This window comes from Phlebotomus argentipes, unplaced genomic scaffold (genome assembly GCF_947086385.1).
Source record: "Phlebotomus argentipes unplaced genomic scaffold, Phlebotomus argentipes genome assembly contig_15, whole genome shotgun sequence".
In the NCBI taxonomy this organism is placed as follows: Eukaryota; Metazoa; Arthropoda; class Insecta; order Diptera; family Psychodidae; genus Phlebotomus; species Phlebotomus argentipes.
The window spans coordinates 5,015,803-5,035,268 of record NW_026776181.1 but is presented as its reverse complement, the minus strand read 5'-3'; the positions used below and the strand labels follow the sequence as shown (position 1 = coordinate 5,035,268).

The following is a 19,466-nucleotide window of genomic DNA, read 5'->3' as shown; positions in this document are numbered from 1 at the left end:
CTGTTCCCCGCATAGCCTTCACAAGAGAGTCTACGCCGAGAATTTTGAGGGTTGGACACGGAACATAATGTGTGGCGAGAGAACTGAAGCAGGTGACGAGAGCTCTAGTGTGTCGCGACCGGAAGTAGGGCCATTTCGTGACAGATTATTTCCGTCAGTGCGCTTCGTTGATTCCGAATAGTCACTCACCAACGCACAGACACACTCTCGGTATTGTAAAATTGCTGAAAATTCTCTAAAATTATCCACATTCTCAACGGAAAGCTTGTGTAAATTCTTATGTGTGAAAATAAATGGTATAGAAAGAAAATTCTATCCACAAACTCAATTTGTCATACAATTAAGATAAAATGATTAAGCTCTTATTAGGTCGTGTGAACGTGGGATTTTCACAGAAAATTTGTTTCAGAGCACACAGTGTTTACTCAGTGATATCTAAAGCTGTTGATTGAAATGATACTTTTGACCTGCTCTTCAACAGCACTACATAAATTCTAATCTTTTCAATAAAACGCCTGAAATAGTCTTTCGAGGGTATTTATTGCAATGCTTTTCTATGCAAATGTTAGATGTGATAGAAGAATAATCTGTTTAATATAATATGCGTGGAAAATTTATGCTTGATGTTTAATATCAATGAAATCCTTCCTAGCGTGTGTGTCCATGGCGCGTCAGCCTTCTAGCTCGCACTGACGCACTTGCATACACTGTAATGACGAAAGGGTGCAACTCTCGAAATGGACAAATTTTCCCTCGTGTGGAAAATCGTTATTTCATCTCATCTATTCTGCCGTATCCATAATGATAATGGGTGTTGTTGCTTCTTTTTTGCACTGAGATGGTGTGAGGTTCGGAGAGCGTGTGCGAATTGTGTGTTCAATTTGGGAAGCTGAAGAGGCCACACGGTCCAGGACTTTTATTTAGGGATGAGTGACCTAATTGTGTGATTTGTGGGTAAATCAGGTATTTTGTGTGCGACGAAGTGGGGACCAATATGGTGTGGAGAGGAAATAAATCAATTAGTGGCCGCCTCCTGGCTCGTATGCGTGCCTCCAAATGTCCACGAGACATACAGATGCGTGGAAGCGATAGAACATAATCAGTGGCAATGACAAGTGGTTGAGGATGGACCACAGGGTATAGCCGTAGAATGTGTATCTGCAATTACGCAAGGATTTTTGCATGTATAGAGAATTTTTGGGAGAAAGGGCAGTAATAATGAGGTCACCTTTCATCACCGGTGTCGGCTGTCTTCACTGAGAATGTGTAGTAAATCCAGAGCGAGACATTCGCGATGGTCAGGAAGGTGATGAGTTCCCTGCCGGGCTTATTTTTCCGGTTGACGGCCGAATTGGAGCATCTCCTCATGCCGTCTATGATGAAGGGCGTCTGGATGAGGATTTGGATGAGCTGAGCGATAATGATGCAGATGTTCAGGACAGATCCGAAGTAAATAGCTGGAACCATGCTGAAGATGGTCTCGAGGAAGAAGGCAGGGATCGCGATGAAAAGCAGAACGTCGTCCAGTTTAGACATGGGATGAGTGTTGACGTCCAATTTGGCGGTTTGAAAGTATGCCATGAGGACGGTAATGATCAACAGAATTAGAACTGCTAGTTCAAAGCTAGAGTTCATGGTGATACCGAGTTCGAAGTAGTCGCTGGAAGAGAAGAAAGGTTAGACAGTCCTAAAAATTAAAACCTATTCTAATGAATTTACTCTTCATTAACAGCCACAAAGAACAGGATTATTATTACGATGGTCATTACGATCAGGATCATTCCTGCGAAGAGACCTCGACTGGCTGAATGACAGTCCGCATGGACAACAATGTGGCTTTTGAAATTGATGTCGTGATTCACGCAGTGATCGTACGTCGAGACTGAGTCATCAGCTGAAATTGGCGTCTTGGGAATGTCCATCGGGGAAATACCACCATTTCCCATGTGCTTCTGATCGTGATGGTCATGTGGATCATCGTGGTGACCAGCAGCAGAGTGCTTCTTGGGACACTGACTTATATTCGCCCAGATAATGTAATAGATTCCAGCTGTTGATGGAAAATATCCGATAAGATCAGGGAAGCGTTTTTGCCCTCTTATCGCAGTTAGAATATCTTACTCACCGATTAAGATGCAAAATTCAATGACGAAGGGGTAGAGATATGGTGAAAAATTGCGAAAAATATTATTGAGCTCTTCCGGTCCGGGACACTTGATGGCATCTTCAATGGAAATCCAGTCAGTGGCATTCGATGCTAAAGCTTGCTCACGTTCAGCCTCGAGGTACTTGATTCTGATGGCGTCCACAGTCTCCCGGACAATGGTGTACACCCAAAATGCCATTGAGGTGCCGATGGCGTGCATCAGGAAGAATCTCGCAAGTCCACGTGCGTGATTTATGATCACGTTGGCGTACTTGAAAATGAAGAAGAGCACGAAGAGGCTGTACAGCGGAAACATGATGTCCAGAGCCAATGTGAGAGAAGAGGCACACTTGTGAAAATCTGGGTCCGTGGACGTGAGAAAGATCACTTGGTAGCTCACGATGAGAGCCGAGTGAATCAGTAGGCCGAAGCAGAACCAGGCGGCACCTAGCTTGAGGTAGAACAGCTCACCGTGCCTTCCGGTTTGGAAGCAGTACTTGTGACTCACTGATTCCACAGGTTCAATGTCCCAGACAGGATTTGCGTTTGAGTTTGCTAATTCGAGAGGTCCAGTCTCGTTTTGCAGTTTGGACAGGTGCTCTTCAAACATCATTTGCCTCTTTTCGCGCTTCTTCATAGTCTCTTTCGCCTTCTTGATGTGCAGCCGAATGTCAATGTAGAGACTGATAAAGTAGATAAATCCCACACTGAGCATGTAGATACCGAAAGCCTGTGAATAAGTAGATAACAGCAATATTTTGCAGTTGTAGGATCGGAAAATCCAGCATTTTTACCTCTCCAATAGGATACTGTGTAACAACTGCGTCACCGATAAACACCACCATGCCAAAAATCACCAGGAATATGGCGTAACATAGTGCAAACACGGTGGCGAAGTATCGCCTGCAAAGAAGGAAAAGATCTGTCATCTCGATGAAAAATTAATTGACCAGTAATCCAGCTAATTCGTCAAACAATTGAAAGAAATTGAATTACGCCACTATAAAAATGTCGCCCTCTGAGTAATTAAGAAACGATCAATTTGATTTGATTGCCGCACGATTGGGTCTTTCAGATAATGTCTTAGTCCTATAGGTGCTTCTGGCAGGAAATCCCCGATGACTTTATTGCCCATTCATAATTTCAGCAACAATTTTCCGTCATATAGGCTGAGCGCGTAAGTCACTTTTGATATGTTGCGAAATAGTTGATTGGTTTTTCTCTAAACAATCATGCATCAAGTGCTTGTGCAAAGTGTGTTATTTTTTAAGAAACTTGTTGTGTTTTCTTAACTAATCTGTAAAAAATCAAATAATACCGGAAATGATAAAGCTGTAATCTGGCGTAATCTTGATTTTTGCACGCAAAAACACAAACAGGGAGTTTTTCAAGACGAATCAGAGAAATGTGTATTTTTGTCTCCCCAACTAATCTTAATGAAAAAAAATTGAAAATTATATTAATCAAAGTGTTTTGAAGATATACCCAGGGGGAGATAATATAGATAAAAGTGGTCTATAGCACAGCGGAAATCTTAGGAAGTGGAAGTGTTCGAAAACTTACAATATTCCTGTTCTGAGTGTTTCTTTTACTGACAAATTATACAGCTTCATTGAACATCTGACGATTTTTACGTAGAAACAATCGTAATAATCCTTCTCAGAAAGAATGTTCAGACTTAAGGCTTATTATCTTCCCTCTATAAGTGAATTTGATCTTTGAAATGTTACTAAGATTTTAAAAAACCTTGTAAATTGACTGCACTTCTTACCTGGTCATCTTGGACTTCTCCCTGTCGGTGGACGGAGGTGGGATAAGGTGATCCATGTCGGATTGAACGGAGTGTGTCTGACTGGGAGCCTGGTAGGAGATGGCGCGATTGTAGGACCAGATTCTCGGCCCGTAAGCACTCGGCGATTTGGTGCCATTCGAGTCGATATGATTGTTGAACGGTCGCGGATGTTTTCTGTAGTGAACGCCACCATTTCTATCTGGATCACCATAATCATCGTCCTGATTGTTCTGCATGGTGGGAATTGTCAAGCTGAGTCCTGTCTTGGACGCCTCCTGCTTTTTGGGGGGGATTATAAGACGTGACTGATTCTTTTGCATCTTAATCACACTTTAAACAGAAATAATACCAACGTCACTCAAGCGGGAGATAGAAGGGGGTGGATTAGCGGTAAAGACAATGATGAGTCTCTTTATCAGTGGTTCTCTGGGTTTTTAGCCATTATCAAAATCGCCCCTGGATCATGTGAGAAAGACGGAGGCAAAAGACAATGGATATCGTCTTAATACGCGATAAATTTAGATTATGGGAATTTTTTATCACATTTTCTTTTGGAATTTGACACTTCCTCCTTCTCGACTGGATGGCGAGGTGAAGACGATGTGTTGCAAAAAGAACAGCCATTGAATTGCACCATTGATTGAAGTCTCTGGTGAGTGAGGACATAATTGCTTCCAACTTAGTCACTGTCAATAAGTGTATGCTCAATTCTCAGCAATATGTTGTATTCATTGAAACGGAATGCCTTTGAATGCCGAGTGAAATTCTGTGGCGCGGATTGAGGTGTGGCGATGAGAAGAAGCGAAATTTTCTAAATGGTCTGTATCACAAACAATCTGTGTGATATTCACTGGGCTGGAACTAGTTTCCAGGCCACAGTTCAAGAGGGAAAATCGAGGATAATTTTATCTGCTCATTAAGTTCATCAAGTGGTTCGACGAAGGCTCATCGTGCGGAATTGTGGAGGAGACAAATAGAACTGAAAGAGTGGTTCATTTTGACGATGAATCGCTCCATGTCTCAATGCTGCCCCGCTTCCCTGTGGAGCTGTGAAATCTCGGCATGTGCCGCGGGGGCGGGGAGGCGAAGGGTTTGCCTCTCAGATGTTGGCCAACTGAATAAAATTGGGATGCACTCGAAATGCTCAATGGAGGGAACTAATTTGTGGGCCGATTGACGAACGCCACACATGAGCTCGAGAGGGGTGGCAGAATGCCATCGAAAAAGGGTTTCACATGTGATGGTTTTTTGCCCATCCGTCCATCCGCTCGGAGTTGATGCTGCTAATATGCCGACGAGGAGTATCTATTGGGTCGTTTTGCGCCTTCTTCAAGAGTTTAGTTACTTCGGGCGCTACAACAGCGCTCAATAGAGTGGCTCGATGTGTGGCGTTCGTTTGAAGGGAAAATTTGTTTGATTTTCCGCTTGTTTGACTCAAGTGAGTGTGTGGTGAGAGTGCCACGGTGACGGGCAGGATGAGCACAAGATGAGTATGTGCTTGGATTGATTTATTTGTGGGCCGTGTGAAGAGACGGTGAGAGCTTCCCGCTGGAATGGATGGAGAAGCCACAGTCGAAAGTAGTCTTTTTTGCCACAACCCGGCTATTTTTACATCTCACCCACACCAACAATGTGTACACAATTTCCACCTCAGAATTGAATTCTCAATCGTCGCACCATTTTTTGTCCCCCTGAACCATCTTTAGCGCTAAGCAAGGGTGGAACAGACTGAAGGGAGTGTTGAGAATGATGTACTTAAAACGTTCAGTTAAGTTTGATGGATTTGCTAGAAACACTTAAAGTGTACACTGTACGGAAGCTTTTGCTTTCCCTTGTGCACCTCTGCACTTGCTTTCTTCCCTGCAATCTTCGCTCAACCAAATATTGACTTTGAACCTCGCTGTGAACCTTAATTGGCATCAATCAGATAAAGTAAAGTCGAAGAAATCAATGAGGATGGCGTGTTGTAATTAAAAACTAATTTGCCAATTTGTACATTTTCGGTGTCAAGTGGCGTCCAATGGATCAGAGATCACGAGGAAAGGAAGGTGAGCGTCAGGAAATGATGTATTGCACATATGGCGTTATTTTGGCGAACACAATAGGAAAGGAATGAGGCGCTGAAAATAATCACAGATAAGGCGCGTAACGAATAGACGCGGGCGTTTGCCTTACGTTGTTGCTGTTCTCCGTCATTTCGATGGTCGTGTCCTGGGGCTGATCCAGAGAGGCAATGTCCGGATAAACAGCCGGACTGAAACTCCTGTCACTCTCATTCCTCTGCAAGTTTCCTGAATTTTCACCAACATCAGTCGTCATTGTTGTGATGGAAATTAGCCGTGTCGCCTCACAACTACACTTTCACCCGTAACTTGAGGCGCGTTTAGCGTGCAAATTGTATGGCAAGAAAAAAGTTCTCAGACACTGCAATCCGAATTGTGGCCAGAGAAAGAGACGCGTTTCTGTCTTCCTTCCTGGAGTTGTTTTTTCCCTCGTCGCTATCCGAAGACGGTTTAAAGTGGACTGAGTGAGACTTTTGCCAGCAAACTGAAAGGTACACATAGGCGAAAAAGTTTGATAATTGATTTTTAATTTCAAGATAATGGGCGAAATCAGTGAAACGTCAATTAATATGTCTTCTTGGGGAGACGACTACAAAAGCAGGAGGATTTTCTGATAAGGCATTCGCGCGGTTTTTGCGTATATGGCGATTTTTCCGTTTGTTGTGAGTGAATGTCTCGCCCTCAAGCCTTCGCAACTTAGTCATTGGCATGCGATTCCGGTGAAAGAAGTCCCAGCAATTAATGAGGAAAGCATTTTGATTGATAGTTGTTGCGCGACTTTTGATCGCAATTCCTCATGTAATGTTCAATTGTACGTCTTTTCTATTTCGAGCCTCTGCACCTCACAAATTCCTCATTAGCCATAAATTTATTATCGTGGGCATGATATCGATTCCCCGCATGCACGACCGATAATACTTTTAATTTGTCTTCAGAAGCCAGTCCCTGAGTGGAACGTGACTGAATTTCCTCTGCACTTGAGCTGCAGCAAAGGCACCGGTTTTGGTCAAGTATTCGGGCTTTGGGAGTTCTGGATGTCCTTTCAGATGGTTAATAAAGAGCTTTGTAGACCTGAAATACAAAAAAAAAATTGTCCACAACTAATTAATTAAATTCTCAGTGTGTTGAAAAAAAGAAGGAGGTTCAAGAACTCACTGCAAGTGCTCAATTCCTCGGAAAAGTGTCTCTTTGGTGCGAAGGTCTTCGGGGAAAACAGTCTTGGACGGCTCCACTTCCCTCACCAGTCGCTTTCGATGGCGCAACGGAACGGGAAGATTCTTCCCAAAGGCCACGTATCGTTCAGCTTTTCGATTCTGGATGGCATCCTGACGCCGGATCCTTTCCACATTGGCGGGAAGACTCCGCTGAAAGTGGTTAAGAACTCTGCTGATGACTGCCGCAGGCGCACTGAAGGATCTGCCTTACCTCTCTGCCCATGCAGTATTGCTCCAGAACTTCCTCAGGCAATATGTATAGGTCTTTGTACTCCACCTCGAGTCCTCGGAGGGAATCTCCGGTGGCGAGAACGGGAAAGAGCTGTTTTATCCTGTCCTTGGTTACTGTCTTCAAGGACTTGTCGCTGGCCAGGGAATTCAGCCAGTCACTGAAGTCCTGCGCTGCCAAATCCACGAGATCCTCCACTTTATCGTGAAGTGGCTGAAGATGCCATGAACTTTTATCTACGCGATGCAGCTTTGATTGCCACTTGACGCGCTCCTTTGGGGGGAAAGCGATAAGAAAGGTGGGCCAAAAGTCATCTGAGAGTGATTTCGCTTATCAATAGAGACACACACGGAAAAGAATAAACGTGCCGTTGGAAGGTCGAGTGACCAAATCGCGCTATCTTTTATCACACTTAGAGGAGGAGCCAACACAATCATATGACATACCTTCTTTGGTTTTCGCATGTACTCTGAAATCCAGTTGTTCTTCTCCACTCCAAGTCTCTTAGGCAAACCAACAGGCTCGATCTTGATGGCGAATATCTCATTCTTCGTTCCATCTCGCTTAGAGAGTTTCGTCTTCAAAACACCCTTAATTGTGGAGTCAGAATCATCAGATTTCTCAGAATTTGTCTCTACTGATGACGTGTCATCCTGAATTTGGAACTTATCTGTGAGGAAATCAATTGGGATTATTCTTCCAATTCGATTCCTCAAATTTTCCGGCAGTGGTCGATACAGCTCAGCAATTAGTCTTGGCTTGAACGTGTGCTGAAAATGTAGTTTTATCACTCAAGAGCAAAATGAATAGTTTGCGTGTTACCTTCTTGGAGGACTTTTCAATCTCTCTAATGAGTTCCTTCCAGTAATTCTTCTCCTCTGGATCATTCTTCTCGTACTTGGACGAACAAACCCTTCTCATTTTCACAAACTGTTTAATCGATATATGCTTCTCCGCATAATAACAACAACTTGTTGCATTCTCAGCATTTTTAGAACTCAGCCGAGATTCAGTGGAGTTCTAATTAGAACATTCAGTAAAGTGTTATTCACAATGATTAACTCTTTGAGGGATTCTCATGTGGCTCATTTTTTACCTTGCCGCAAATGCTCAATTGAGTGAAGAATTTCCCAATAGTTTCTTTCTCTCCTCTTTTCTTTATTTTTCACCCCCTGGAGATTTCTTTGAATTACTTCTCGTGCTATTAGAAGTTTTCCTGGCGAATCGCTTTAAGAAATGACTCAATTTGATGGTCCATTTGGGAGGAAATGTGCGAATTATCCCAGTAATTCCATAAGAGTGTGAAAATAGTTTTCCAACCAGGCAAAAATTCACTGTTCACACGAGACCATTGCAAAAAATCCTTAAAAGTTAAATTGAATTTTGAAGCATTTCAACTTTCTTGCAACTTTGATTGCTTCATGTATTGTTGCGGATATTTTGAGTCATATGAATGCAATGAACAGAAGTTTTCTCTCTCATCTCTTTTGAAGAGAATAGAAGGGAGAATTTGTCGTTGATGTCATGACCATTCGCTATTTCGGAGATGGGGAAAAAATGAATTCAATATTTTCTCCTGATCAGAGTTGTATTTTTACTTTTATATTGACAAAAGAGCGTGAGAATGCAGTGGATGTGATTTTGACGGCTTTCTAAACTGCTTTGAGAAATATTTTCAAATTTCAATATCTTCCCATTTATATACATTTTTTGGCACTTAAACTTTACGGTTTTAATAGCGTTCAACTCAGAATTTGTCTCTCTCCCATACTCTCCGGGTCTGGACATGGCTGGACAGAAAGTGAGCAGTCAGTTTGAGGGTGAAATCACGAGTAAAAATCTGCGGCTACAGATGAAACCACACTTGTACAAGAGTCACAGATTGCATGCTTGTGATCTCTCTTTTTTCCATCCTCTCTGTGTATCATATTGTTTTTCTAGAGACGCTCTGGATTTCTTCTTTTTCATCTGACCATGATATATAGCGAAGCACTCTATAAGTGGTTAGAGTCAATTTGATGTCTTATTTGTGCTTTTTCGCATGACATGTCACAACATGTGAGAAGAACATCAATAGACGAAATTTTGTGCATTTATGAGAGTGTTTTCTCTCCATGTCCAGTAAGTGCTTTATAATATCTTTCGCCATAGTTTCATCAACTGCCATAAACAATTTCTTGGGAGAAGTATAGTTTTCTCGAAATTCATCGTTCTCAATAGGAAGTGTGTGTGTGTGAGAGGAAAATTGTGAATCAAATTGGAATTGTCTCCAAAATGGGGAAAACCTAAAATGCGTTATGGAATTGTATGTAACATCTGTTCCTGATTCCTTGACTCACTCTCATGATGCTCGAGGATGTGGGGTAGTTTGAATGGGAAGCTCTTGGTGATTCCTCAAATTTTGCAGACTAGCAAAAGAGGGATTAAGCAGTACCAAAATTCACGCGAATCACATTTTGATTTAATATCCACTGATTGCCATTTGATGATTTTGCCATTAAAACACTGGCTGTCTGTGATGTCTGTTTTATTGCTCACTTTTGTCGTTGGAAAACTCCACATCTCAAGGTATGCAAAAGCTATCCCAGAAGATGTACAAATATTGCTGGCTGTCGCATGTCTGAGACGCTATAGACACGTACATCGCCTGGATGAACTCTTCACCTGGCGCCATTCACGTTCCGCTTCAATATTCCTCCTCTCCATAACCATTCACCTCAATGAAGAATTTAAAATTGATTAGTCTCAGTCATAACGACAAAGCCTTATTGATTCCAGCTCTTCTCTCATCAATTTTGTGGGAAGGGGAAAAGAAGTTTGTTTACAAATGATTCTGCAGATAGTGTAAAAGTTGCAGTGAGAGTTTTGAGACAAATGAGAAGGAAAGGAGATAATTTCCCAAACACAGATTTTATACTTTACAGCCAATACAGCTTTCTTGTCGACGTGAGGAAAATGAGCAATTTTCTCCTGGCGGCAAAGTTTTTCATTACACAGCTGGGCGGCGGGAACGGAGGGTGGCCTATTTTGTGAATGTTTTGTGTGCAATCCCGAGAGGAACTCAATTCAAGACATCATCCAACATTGATTACTGCTCAAGTGTATTGCCACAGAATGCTCAGCCGTGGGAAGAGAAAGTTGATGATGCAGAGGAAGTTTGCGTGGGGGTGATTTGGTGGATTGGAAGTTATGTCGTTTCCTGTGTTAACAGACAATTGATCAAATCAATCAATGCGCCAAAAGCCAGCCTGGGTGTGTACATTGGCGGCCCGAAATACAAATTGAATAATCTCGGAACACCATCTCTTGTGGTCAAATATTTGCACCCGATTTACTTGGCTCCCTTATTCCTCCACATGCACATCACCATCGATAACTCCAATATGTTCTCACTTGACTGACTGGACAGTCATTTGAGGGGAGGAAATCTCCGGCCAGAGTCAGAGATGGGCATTTGGGTTTTGGTTTATGCGAGGGGATTTATTCTTATCCACTCTTGGCCTTTCTCACTTGCTCTCTCCCCAAACAAAGCCAAATGAGAGACGCATGGGTGAGGTTAATGTGCCATTTGATTGACTATTTATTCAACCATAATCGATTCATAGCTTCTCGTCATTGCCTCAATATTTCTCCACTTCCGTACGAAATAAACACCATCAGTTTTCAACCAAAATTGTGTGAAAAGCATGCATTTTTCAGCAGTTACAGGTTAAATTTGAAGTTTCCAATTGATGATGAATAAGCAAAATCTCTTATGAATGAATCGCTTCGTCAAATTAATAATCCATATTTAAATTTCATTGCCCCTAATGACCTTACTTATATGTATATAAGTATATATGCATATGTATACACATATATAAGGTGACGCATTGTTGAAGTTGTGTGTTTTTTTGAATTCTCCCCCAAACAGACAATTCCTTCACCCCTTGTGATTTACATTCTAATTCTCCTCTGTCTGCAGTGTGCAAGAGAACATGCAAACGCTTTTTTGTAGTTTGTGGAACTGTTGAGGTAAAAAGAGCTTTTGATTTTTCATTGTCTCCTTCTCTTGTTTAAATTTCACATAATCACACGTGACGGTGGCAGGAAAGGGGAAGCATACATTCGTCTTTTTTCCTTCTTTGTCTGGCTGGACAAAAAGTTTGCCATTCAAAGAAAAATGTGTATGGCAAATAATGAGGAAAAAGAAGGGAAAAGCGCTCTCAGGAAAATGCTCTCTGGTCGGGGATTTGGGTGTCTCTAATTAAATTCTTCTCATTTGTTGCTGTGCCGGGATTTTTTTTCTCTAGTCTGTCAATCAAGCGAGAGGAGAAATTTAATTAGAGTCACAATTTAATTATGCATTTACTCACTTGGCAGTTGTTAGTGTATTAAAATGGCCGTTGAAAATGTCTCATCAAACAACAGTCAAAAGTGCAGTCCACGATATAGTGTGACATAAATCTCTATGGCTAATTGGTCTTCTCCACACGCGTGGTTGTCGGTTGAGTTGAATTAACACTCACCAAAATCTGATTATATCGCGTGGTGCATTGTATTTGGGGTAAAAACAATATCATATGCTGAGGCATCCCTGTGTCTCTGGGGTGGTCGCGGAAATTCATTTGGAACATGGATTTGAGTGAAGTCCACGGACGGACACCGGCGCTGCTCGGTCTAGTCAAAACGTGGTGGTTGTCGTTCATAATATCGTATTAAATGACGACCAGACCACAGAATGTGTTGCCCAGTTGTGCGGGAGCTTTTTGATCTCTTCTGTTGGGCTTTTCATGCACTCGACCTTTGCAGCTGCCCCAATTTGTCACATTTCTCGTGGGCTTGTTTTGACTATTTGTCCCCATCCAAAGTTCCCCCTCCAGCCAAATATGGTGGAAGCAAATTAGGTAACGAAAACATCCTAACACACACATTTCGTCATTATTCGGCGGTGCCAGTTTGGTAAGACCACAAGTTGATTATTTGAAACATCTATCTGCGCCTGGGGTGAAACAAAGCTTTCCCTTCAATCCATTTAACATACCAATATATCAACACAAATACTGCAATGCAAACTACACTGCAAGTAATGTTTCTTTCTACACTGCATAAGATAGTCGTTTGTTCAAAATGTACACCAACCAATCGTTAGTTCGTTTGTGAAGACTCAAAATTTCTCCATTGTTTCAACACTCTTCCTAATTGATGGTTCTTCCATGTTTGGATTTTACACAATGCATATGAGGACATAGTTGAAAAGAATTTTCAGAAAGAAGTGAGCCAAATATTTCCCCGGAACTCTTTAAACAAGTGTTTTGCTGCATTAGCACAAAAAGCTCTTATGCAGGTTGACGTGCGAGCAACTCTCGTAGTCTCGTATGTACGCGGCATTAGTGCACTCGGTGTATATTTAAAGGGCACACAGAGAATGAAGTATTAACACAGGAGTGTAACAATGAGAAATTACAGGTGTTAGCAGTGATTTCAAAGTTACAGACTTGTGATATGAATGGTAAATGATGATGAGGAGAGAATTGCACGCTGCGAGTGTGGGATTTGTTATGAATAAGCAGTGGAATGCATGGTGATGGTTCAAAGGCGGCGAATGAGCCCAGAATGATGAAAAAGGTGCTTCGTAATAAAAGTTGCCACAATTTGAGCGTAAAGAAAATTCCTCAACCAAATACTTGGCAAGTGTTGAGTTGGGAGAACAAAAGGGGAAGTGTAGAAAGGAAAATAGGCGCATTGTGAGATGATGAAAGTAAATAGTGGAAAAGGATGGAAGGGTCTTTCAACTGAAATGTTAATTTCAGTGTTTGCACTGCAAATATGAGGAAAAAAAAACTGTGCAAAGATTTTCCCCAAGGATTTTTCGTTAAAAATTGTGTGGACCAAAGAAAAATCCAATTTATTTGAGAGTATAATTATATTGTAGAAATTTCAATGTAAATTACGACTGCAAAGGAGGCAATAAAGTTTCTGACTGTCTGATTTCACGTTTGCGCGAGGATTAGTGTGTACCAAAGGACGAGGAACTTCACAGACGGCAAATCAATAAGAGGTATGTTTTGAGATTCACTTTGATCCGCAACTCTCGAGAGCAAAGATGTGTTTTGTAATTGAAAATGTTCATGCATTTTGGAGGCAGAGCATCAGCCAGAGTTTGAAATATATGAGTTTGTGGGAGAGTTGACTTCACCCAGCAGAATCTGTGTGACTTCGTTAAGTATTAAATGATAGTTAACCAAATCAGTGGATGATTCTTCTCTTCATTCCTCTCTGAAGCACACCACAGAAAGACCATTTTCCATATGTTTCCTTCGCAGTTCAGCCTGAATGGAATGTAAATTCAGAGGTGCATTTGGATCATTTGATGAGCACAGATTTTTGATAAAATATGAAATAAATAATCAGTTTCATTCAAAACATAGAATTATGCCAACGGACAAATTAACAAAACAATACCATAATTTAATATAGAAGTGAGTTTGAAATGGTAATTCACATTCTATACCCATATGTTTAGGCTATATAATTTGATGAAATAATTATTCAAGTTTTTATGCATGGATTTATCTCGTAAACAGGCAGAGGCGCAACATCTAGTACAAAATGTTAAGTCTTATCGCAACAGCAGCAGCCCAAAATATTCCATTGAGGATAATAGTGAATTTATAGGAGGATTATTGGTGTTTTGCCAAAGCTTATGGAATTGATTATTTGTACAATAAATAAAGAGCATTGAATGTATTTGAAATAAGCCATAATTGTGTCCTCGCGATACTGTGTATCGAATTGCGAAGAGCTTCATGCATAAGAATTGCAAGTGTTGAGGTTTAAAATATGCAAATTACAATTAATTTAATCAATTCTCCGCTAATTCGCAAATGTTTCCACTATCTAAATGTCATGTTAATCCAATTGCAATATTAAGACTTTGCAGTGGCTTTAAGAAAGTCGCATTTCCTTGCACTCTTGCTCCATCTCTTTATGTTCAAGGCACTCAGTGTAGTTATTTGGAATTTGAATTTATGTTTCAGCGCAATTTTCAATTTTGGGTGAAAGTTTAATTTTCTCTGCGGTGCCGCTCCATAAATATGTATATCCGTATGTCGTTGCTTCTCTTAAACATCCCAGGCAGAAAATGATAAATGCGAAACGGAAGTTGTGTTCTCTTCAATGGGTGCCCCTCAAACATTTACGCAAAGCACAACCAATCGACAGACATGTTAAATAGTGTGGCGAGTGTGTATTTTGGCGGTGGGGTTTTCGGGAGAGACGGAGGTGCAGGATTTGTTGAGTGATGCGAAGCAGTTTTGGGGGGCGGGCATGAATATTCAAATTTGACCGATTCAATATTTGGTGGTTGGCCATTAACATACACAATTCACACAACCATCGCACATTTGCTCATTTCATTGAGACTCCACGACAATTGCACTCTCGATAAGTGGAGGGAGAGAGCTGCGAATTTGTGGTGGGATTAAATCTAGTGACAAGCTCTTGGCATGAGGAAGGTAATTTCAGCGCCTTTGGGGTAAACCGAGGCACAATCAAAATTCGGTAATTTGATCAAAAGTGCGCCAAAAGCTCCGCCAAACAGGGGAGATTCACGTCACGGAAATGACGGCAATTATATCTCTCACCACCCACAGAGCCACACTGACGAGCATTTGTGTACTTTATGCGCGTGATTTTGTACATCTTAATGTGCTGAAGGAGGCTCAATTTTCACCGTGGCAATTTCCACCCAAAAATAGCCTGTCATCACTAATCAAAATTTGTGAATCTCCTCAAAATGTAATTACCTCACACAATGTAGGTGCTTCTGATACTCATCTCACTCTCCAGCACAATCTTTTCCAACTCATTAATGGTGTTGATTTCATCGGGGGTGAAAACTCCGTCTTCGAGCTGCTTCGCCGTGGCGCTGAGATCCTCTCATAATAAAATTCATTTTACACTTTTTTCTCCTTCTTTCGAGAAACTCTGTCATTAGGAGGAGAAAATTTTGTCTCTCGTGGCAAATTTGAGTGTTTTCTCCAACGTCATTCAGTTGATTGTCATCCAGACGGAGCGTGGTGAAAATTAATCAGAGGCGCGATCACTTTTCAGGGAAATGTACAGCACCGGTTGTGATTCAGAGCACGATCAGACACTTTCTAAAATCTTTTCGTCAAATATTTCTATCACAAACAGAAAATGTTGCTTAAGAAAACCTTGTTGATCGGCAAAGTAAGTTTTTAAGCTATTGTACACCACGTGAATTATGAGAAAAATATACTTCGCTTGAACCTTAAGGTTTTTGCGCTAAAAAATGAGCAAGTTGCTGATGGCGAATAGAAATTTATTCACTTGTTGTGAAAGTGGATTAATTACAGAAAAGAAAAGAAGTGTAGGGACAAGAATGCAAAATGAGCATCTGTCGCTGAGCTCTTCTAGAGGGCAAAGGGAGAGGAAATAACATTAAAATTTTTCCACTTGGATGTATGAAAGGGCAAGCAATTAAACTGCCATTAGACGTCACTCGAGGTGATGCTTAATTAAATAATACTTTGCAAAAGTGGAGGAGGACTCGGTGTTTATCGTCACCTCTGTAAATTTTCTCGATGGGGTTTCCCAGGGATTGAGAAAACGGATGATGGCGTGTTTTAATACCCTGCGCTTCACGCGTTGGAACACTTCACATTTTCCATGACTGTATGAAACTATTTCTCAATTGGATGCCACATCACTCCCCGGCACTTCGGCGAGGGTTGGCACCGAAGAGGGGCTGAGCAGGTGTTGGGGAGAGATGTAAAAGATAGGGTTCTAAATTCTTGATGAGTGTCTTGACGTGAAGCTGTTCAGCTGAATGACACACACAATGGGAAACATGATAAAATTTGAGGGTGGAAGCGAAGACATTGTGCAATTTTAATTGATTTCATATCATAAAGTTTCTCGTCCTATTCCGCTTCCCTTTCCCCTTCAGCATGATCCATCAGCGTTAAATATATAGAAGGACAGACAGTATTAAAAGTCAAGTGAAGGAGAGAGATTGTGTGATAGAGGGACAATCATCATAAAGAAAATTAATTTTCTCATATCATTTTATGTCCATTTAATATGAAATTATGTAATTATAGCATCAATTTCATCATTTTATGTGTTCGGACGATAGTCTATCTTCATTTTCCGCACGACTGTACATGTCCGTGCCTCTTTTCTTTCTTGAGTCGCACACCAGAGTCTTTAGCAAAGGGTGAAGAAATTGAAAAAAGGAAAGACTTTTCTTATGAAATTCTTTCCCCGGTGCGTGGAATGCCACGAAACAAGATAAGTTGTGCGACAGAAATGAGAAGACATCGTCTCGAGGGTAGAACATTTTTCCATGTAGGAGACTTAAATCTCCTTCACTTCATATTTCTTACTTAAATTCCAGCTTTGGTATCTTCCTGGTGTGTGCGAAAATGTGGTGAGAAAAATGAGTAAAACTTTTGGCTTTCATGCAACTCAATGTTTCTCGATGTTTTGCTTGATTTTTAATTTAATATGAAATGTTTTGGTGGAGAATTTGCTCTTTTATGTATTGATAGACATTGCCTGAAATTTCTTGATAAAATTCCCTAAAGAACATTCGACGTTTTTCAGACTCAGGCATGTGCAGCAATACTGATCGTAAGCTGTAATTTGAATAGTGTGGAATAGTGTAATGAAGTCCAGAGATTTTTGCATACGTTGTTTGTATATTGAAGCATCGGCTCGAAGAAAATTCCCTAAGCGGCTTTCCCAATGAGAAATTATTGCTGCAACCTCAAGGCAGAGGCAATGATTCTTTCTTAGGCCTACGGCAAACTTATTGGCCTCTTGTAGCTATCTTTCGCTCACAAGCATCGCACATTCATTCATTTAATATTTTCCACGTCGCCAAAGAGGACACATTGTCGATGAATTTTCCCAGTCTTGCTGGGAAAATGTTACATAGTGAAGAGAGCCTGGTGCGGCAGAAGACGGGCTTTCAAAGTTTGCGCATAGTTGAGGGCAGGAAAATGAAATTTTAAGAAGGGCAATAAAATTTAATAGTTGATTAAACTATATAGTGTCATAATTTTTCCCGTGAACAGCTCGGACGGCAAGGGATAGAGAATATCTGTGAGTAATGCGAGTAGTAAATTTTTTAGTGCACTTTTTCATCCTCTTTGCTAGCAATAAAATATGAATTTTCATTAATTGGAGCCACAGTGAGTGGTGTGCCCTTCTGCCCAAAAATTCATCGTATTTATGTATTTAGTGGTTCATGTGAAAATTACCGACGTAAATCATGACTCTTGCGCTTATTACGACGACGTTATGAAAAATACGTGGCTGTTTCAGGTTCGCAAGGCCGTCGCGTATTATTTAATAACCTCCATAGTAATTTTATCCCGCCAAAAAGGGCGGGAGCACCGAGACTGCGGGATCCGCACGACGAGAGTGAGGCATTTTTTCGGGCGTGATGGGCAGAGATACCACGAAAATGCTATATAGCAGTGTTATGCTTGCCCAAGACGAATGATATCATATTTCATGACGGATATTTCCTGGGTGTGTTGAAGGCTAACAACTCACTTTCATTCCCCAACATTTGAGGATGAGCGCAGAGAGACTGCGAGACAGGGATTGTGTTGTGTGTCGCCCCAGAGAAATGGCCAAGAAATCGTGCTGTGCGCCAGTGACAGGATCAAGATATTTTTCATTGCATCATGTTTCACAAACTACCCATCATTGCCACTAGTGGCCCCATTAAAACATTTATTTTTCACTCAAATAGCGCGACGGCGAAATGAAACGCTTTCCAATGGTTGCCATTTGTCATTTAACAGCGCGACTGAATTTGTCTGTGATCACTTAACACTTCAAAAAATATCTTTTGTATTCAAAATGTGTTAGGTTTAATTGTCAGGTGTGATGAGTGTTATAAGATTCTGTATTCGATGCATTTTTATCAGCACGAAGGTTTTACCGCACATCTTGTTCAAGTGGATGCTTTCTGGCGAAGGGAAGAGAGATGAGTAAACAGTGATTTTATGGGCAAAGATGTTGAGGAAGGAGAAAGATTTTTATTCTACCCTGAGACACGCTGCAAGACAAGGGGAGTCTTCAATGGGAAATCACATAAAATCCTTCCCATTCGCTCGCGTCATCGTTTTCCCACATCACCCATGATGGCTGAATTTTACTTGGTGAGACAGCCATTTGGAGTAATATTGAGACACCCACACTCTCAGGGTTATTTTGTAGCTAAACAGTTGCAGAGGAAACGCCCTGCAGCGAAGGAAATTGTTTGAGTGTTTTGTGGGAAATTTGTGACATGTTGCTCAGCATGACATTAATTTTGAGCACGTTTCACGATCCCTTGCATGGTAAGTAATAACCGTTGACGGATTTTCTGTTTTGAAAATTGTTATTGAAAAGCAAGCTCATCAATATCATTTACATTGAATGGGATAAATATTTGGCAAACTGCGCTACTTCATATTATATTTTATAAATCAATTTGCTGCTCCTTTATTGGCAATAATCCTCCCGTCAATCGATGGATTAACACTGGACGGTCGCATTTGAAATCGAATTAACCGAAAATATGGATAAAATGTGGCACGGATGGCTTTTCCCCCCTTTCCACACGTGTATGTGTGTGTTTGTTTGTATTTAAATGACTGCAAATTTAATGGGAAAAACTATTTGTGTGGAGTTTCGCGGTGGGATCGGGCGAATTTAAAATTAATTGCATTTGAAGGTATTAAAGTGGTAATACATTATTTAGGCGTAAAATCACCCCGTGAATAATATATACATATGTATGCCAAATGCAAACTGTTTGTGTGTGTTGAGCGGAAACCACATTATCACTGGGAGGAGGATGGAAAAAAACTGGCAGAATTCATATGCAAAATTAATAATTTCACACGGAAAAGCGCGCTTTTTTGCGTAATGCGTACATTCCATCGAGCATTTAATCTCACTTTCTCTCTGTGCCAATGAACATAACAATTACTGTAATTATTGTGCATCTGTATTT

At 41.0% G+C, this 19,466-nt stretch overlaps 2 protein-coding genes across 2 annotated transcripts; both read right to left on the bottom strand.

The window, feature by feature from the left end:
• Positions 1-1,019: 1,019 nt before the first annotated feature.
• Positions 1,020-6,257, bottom strand: LOC132261633 (proton channel OtopLc-like). The gene is made up of 8 exons (XM_059760527.1): positions 6,114-6,257; positions 3,918-4,213; positions 2,941-3,049; positions 2,126-2,876; positions 1,934-2,050; positions 1,720-1,894; positions 1,229-1,660; positions 1,020-1,158 (listed from the first exon to the last, which is right to left on the bottom strand). The coding sequence occupies exons 1-8, from the start codon at positions 6,255-6,257 to the stop codon at positions 1,020-1,022; spliced, it is 2,163 nt and encodes a 720-aa protein (XP_059616510.1).
• Positions 6,258-6,921: 664 nt separating this feature from the next.
• On the bottom strand, positions 6,922-8,365 carry LOC132261631 (uncharacterized). The gene is made up of 5 exons (XM_059760526.1): positions 8,267-8,365; positions 7,891-8,214; positions 7,410-7,717; positions 7,157-7,339; positions 6,922-7,072 (listed from the first exon to the last, which is right to left on the bottom strand). Exons 1-5 carry the CDS (start codon positions 8,363-8,365, stop codon positions 6,922-6,924), a joined length of 1,065 nt encoding a protein of 354 aa, XP_059616509.1.
• Between the last annotated feature and the right edge of the window lie 11,101 nt (positions 8,366-19,466).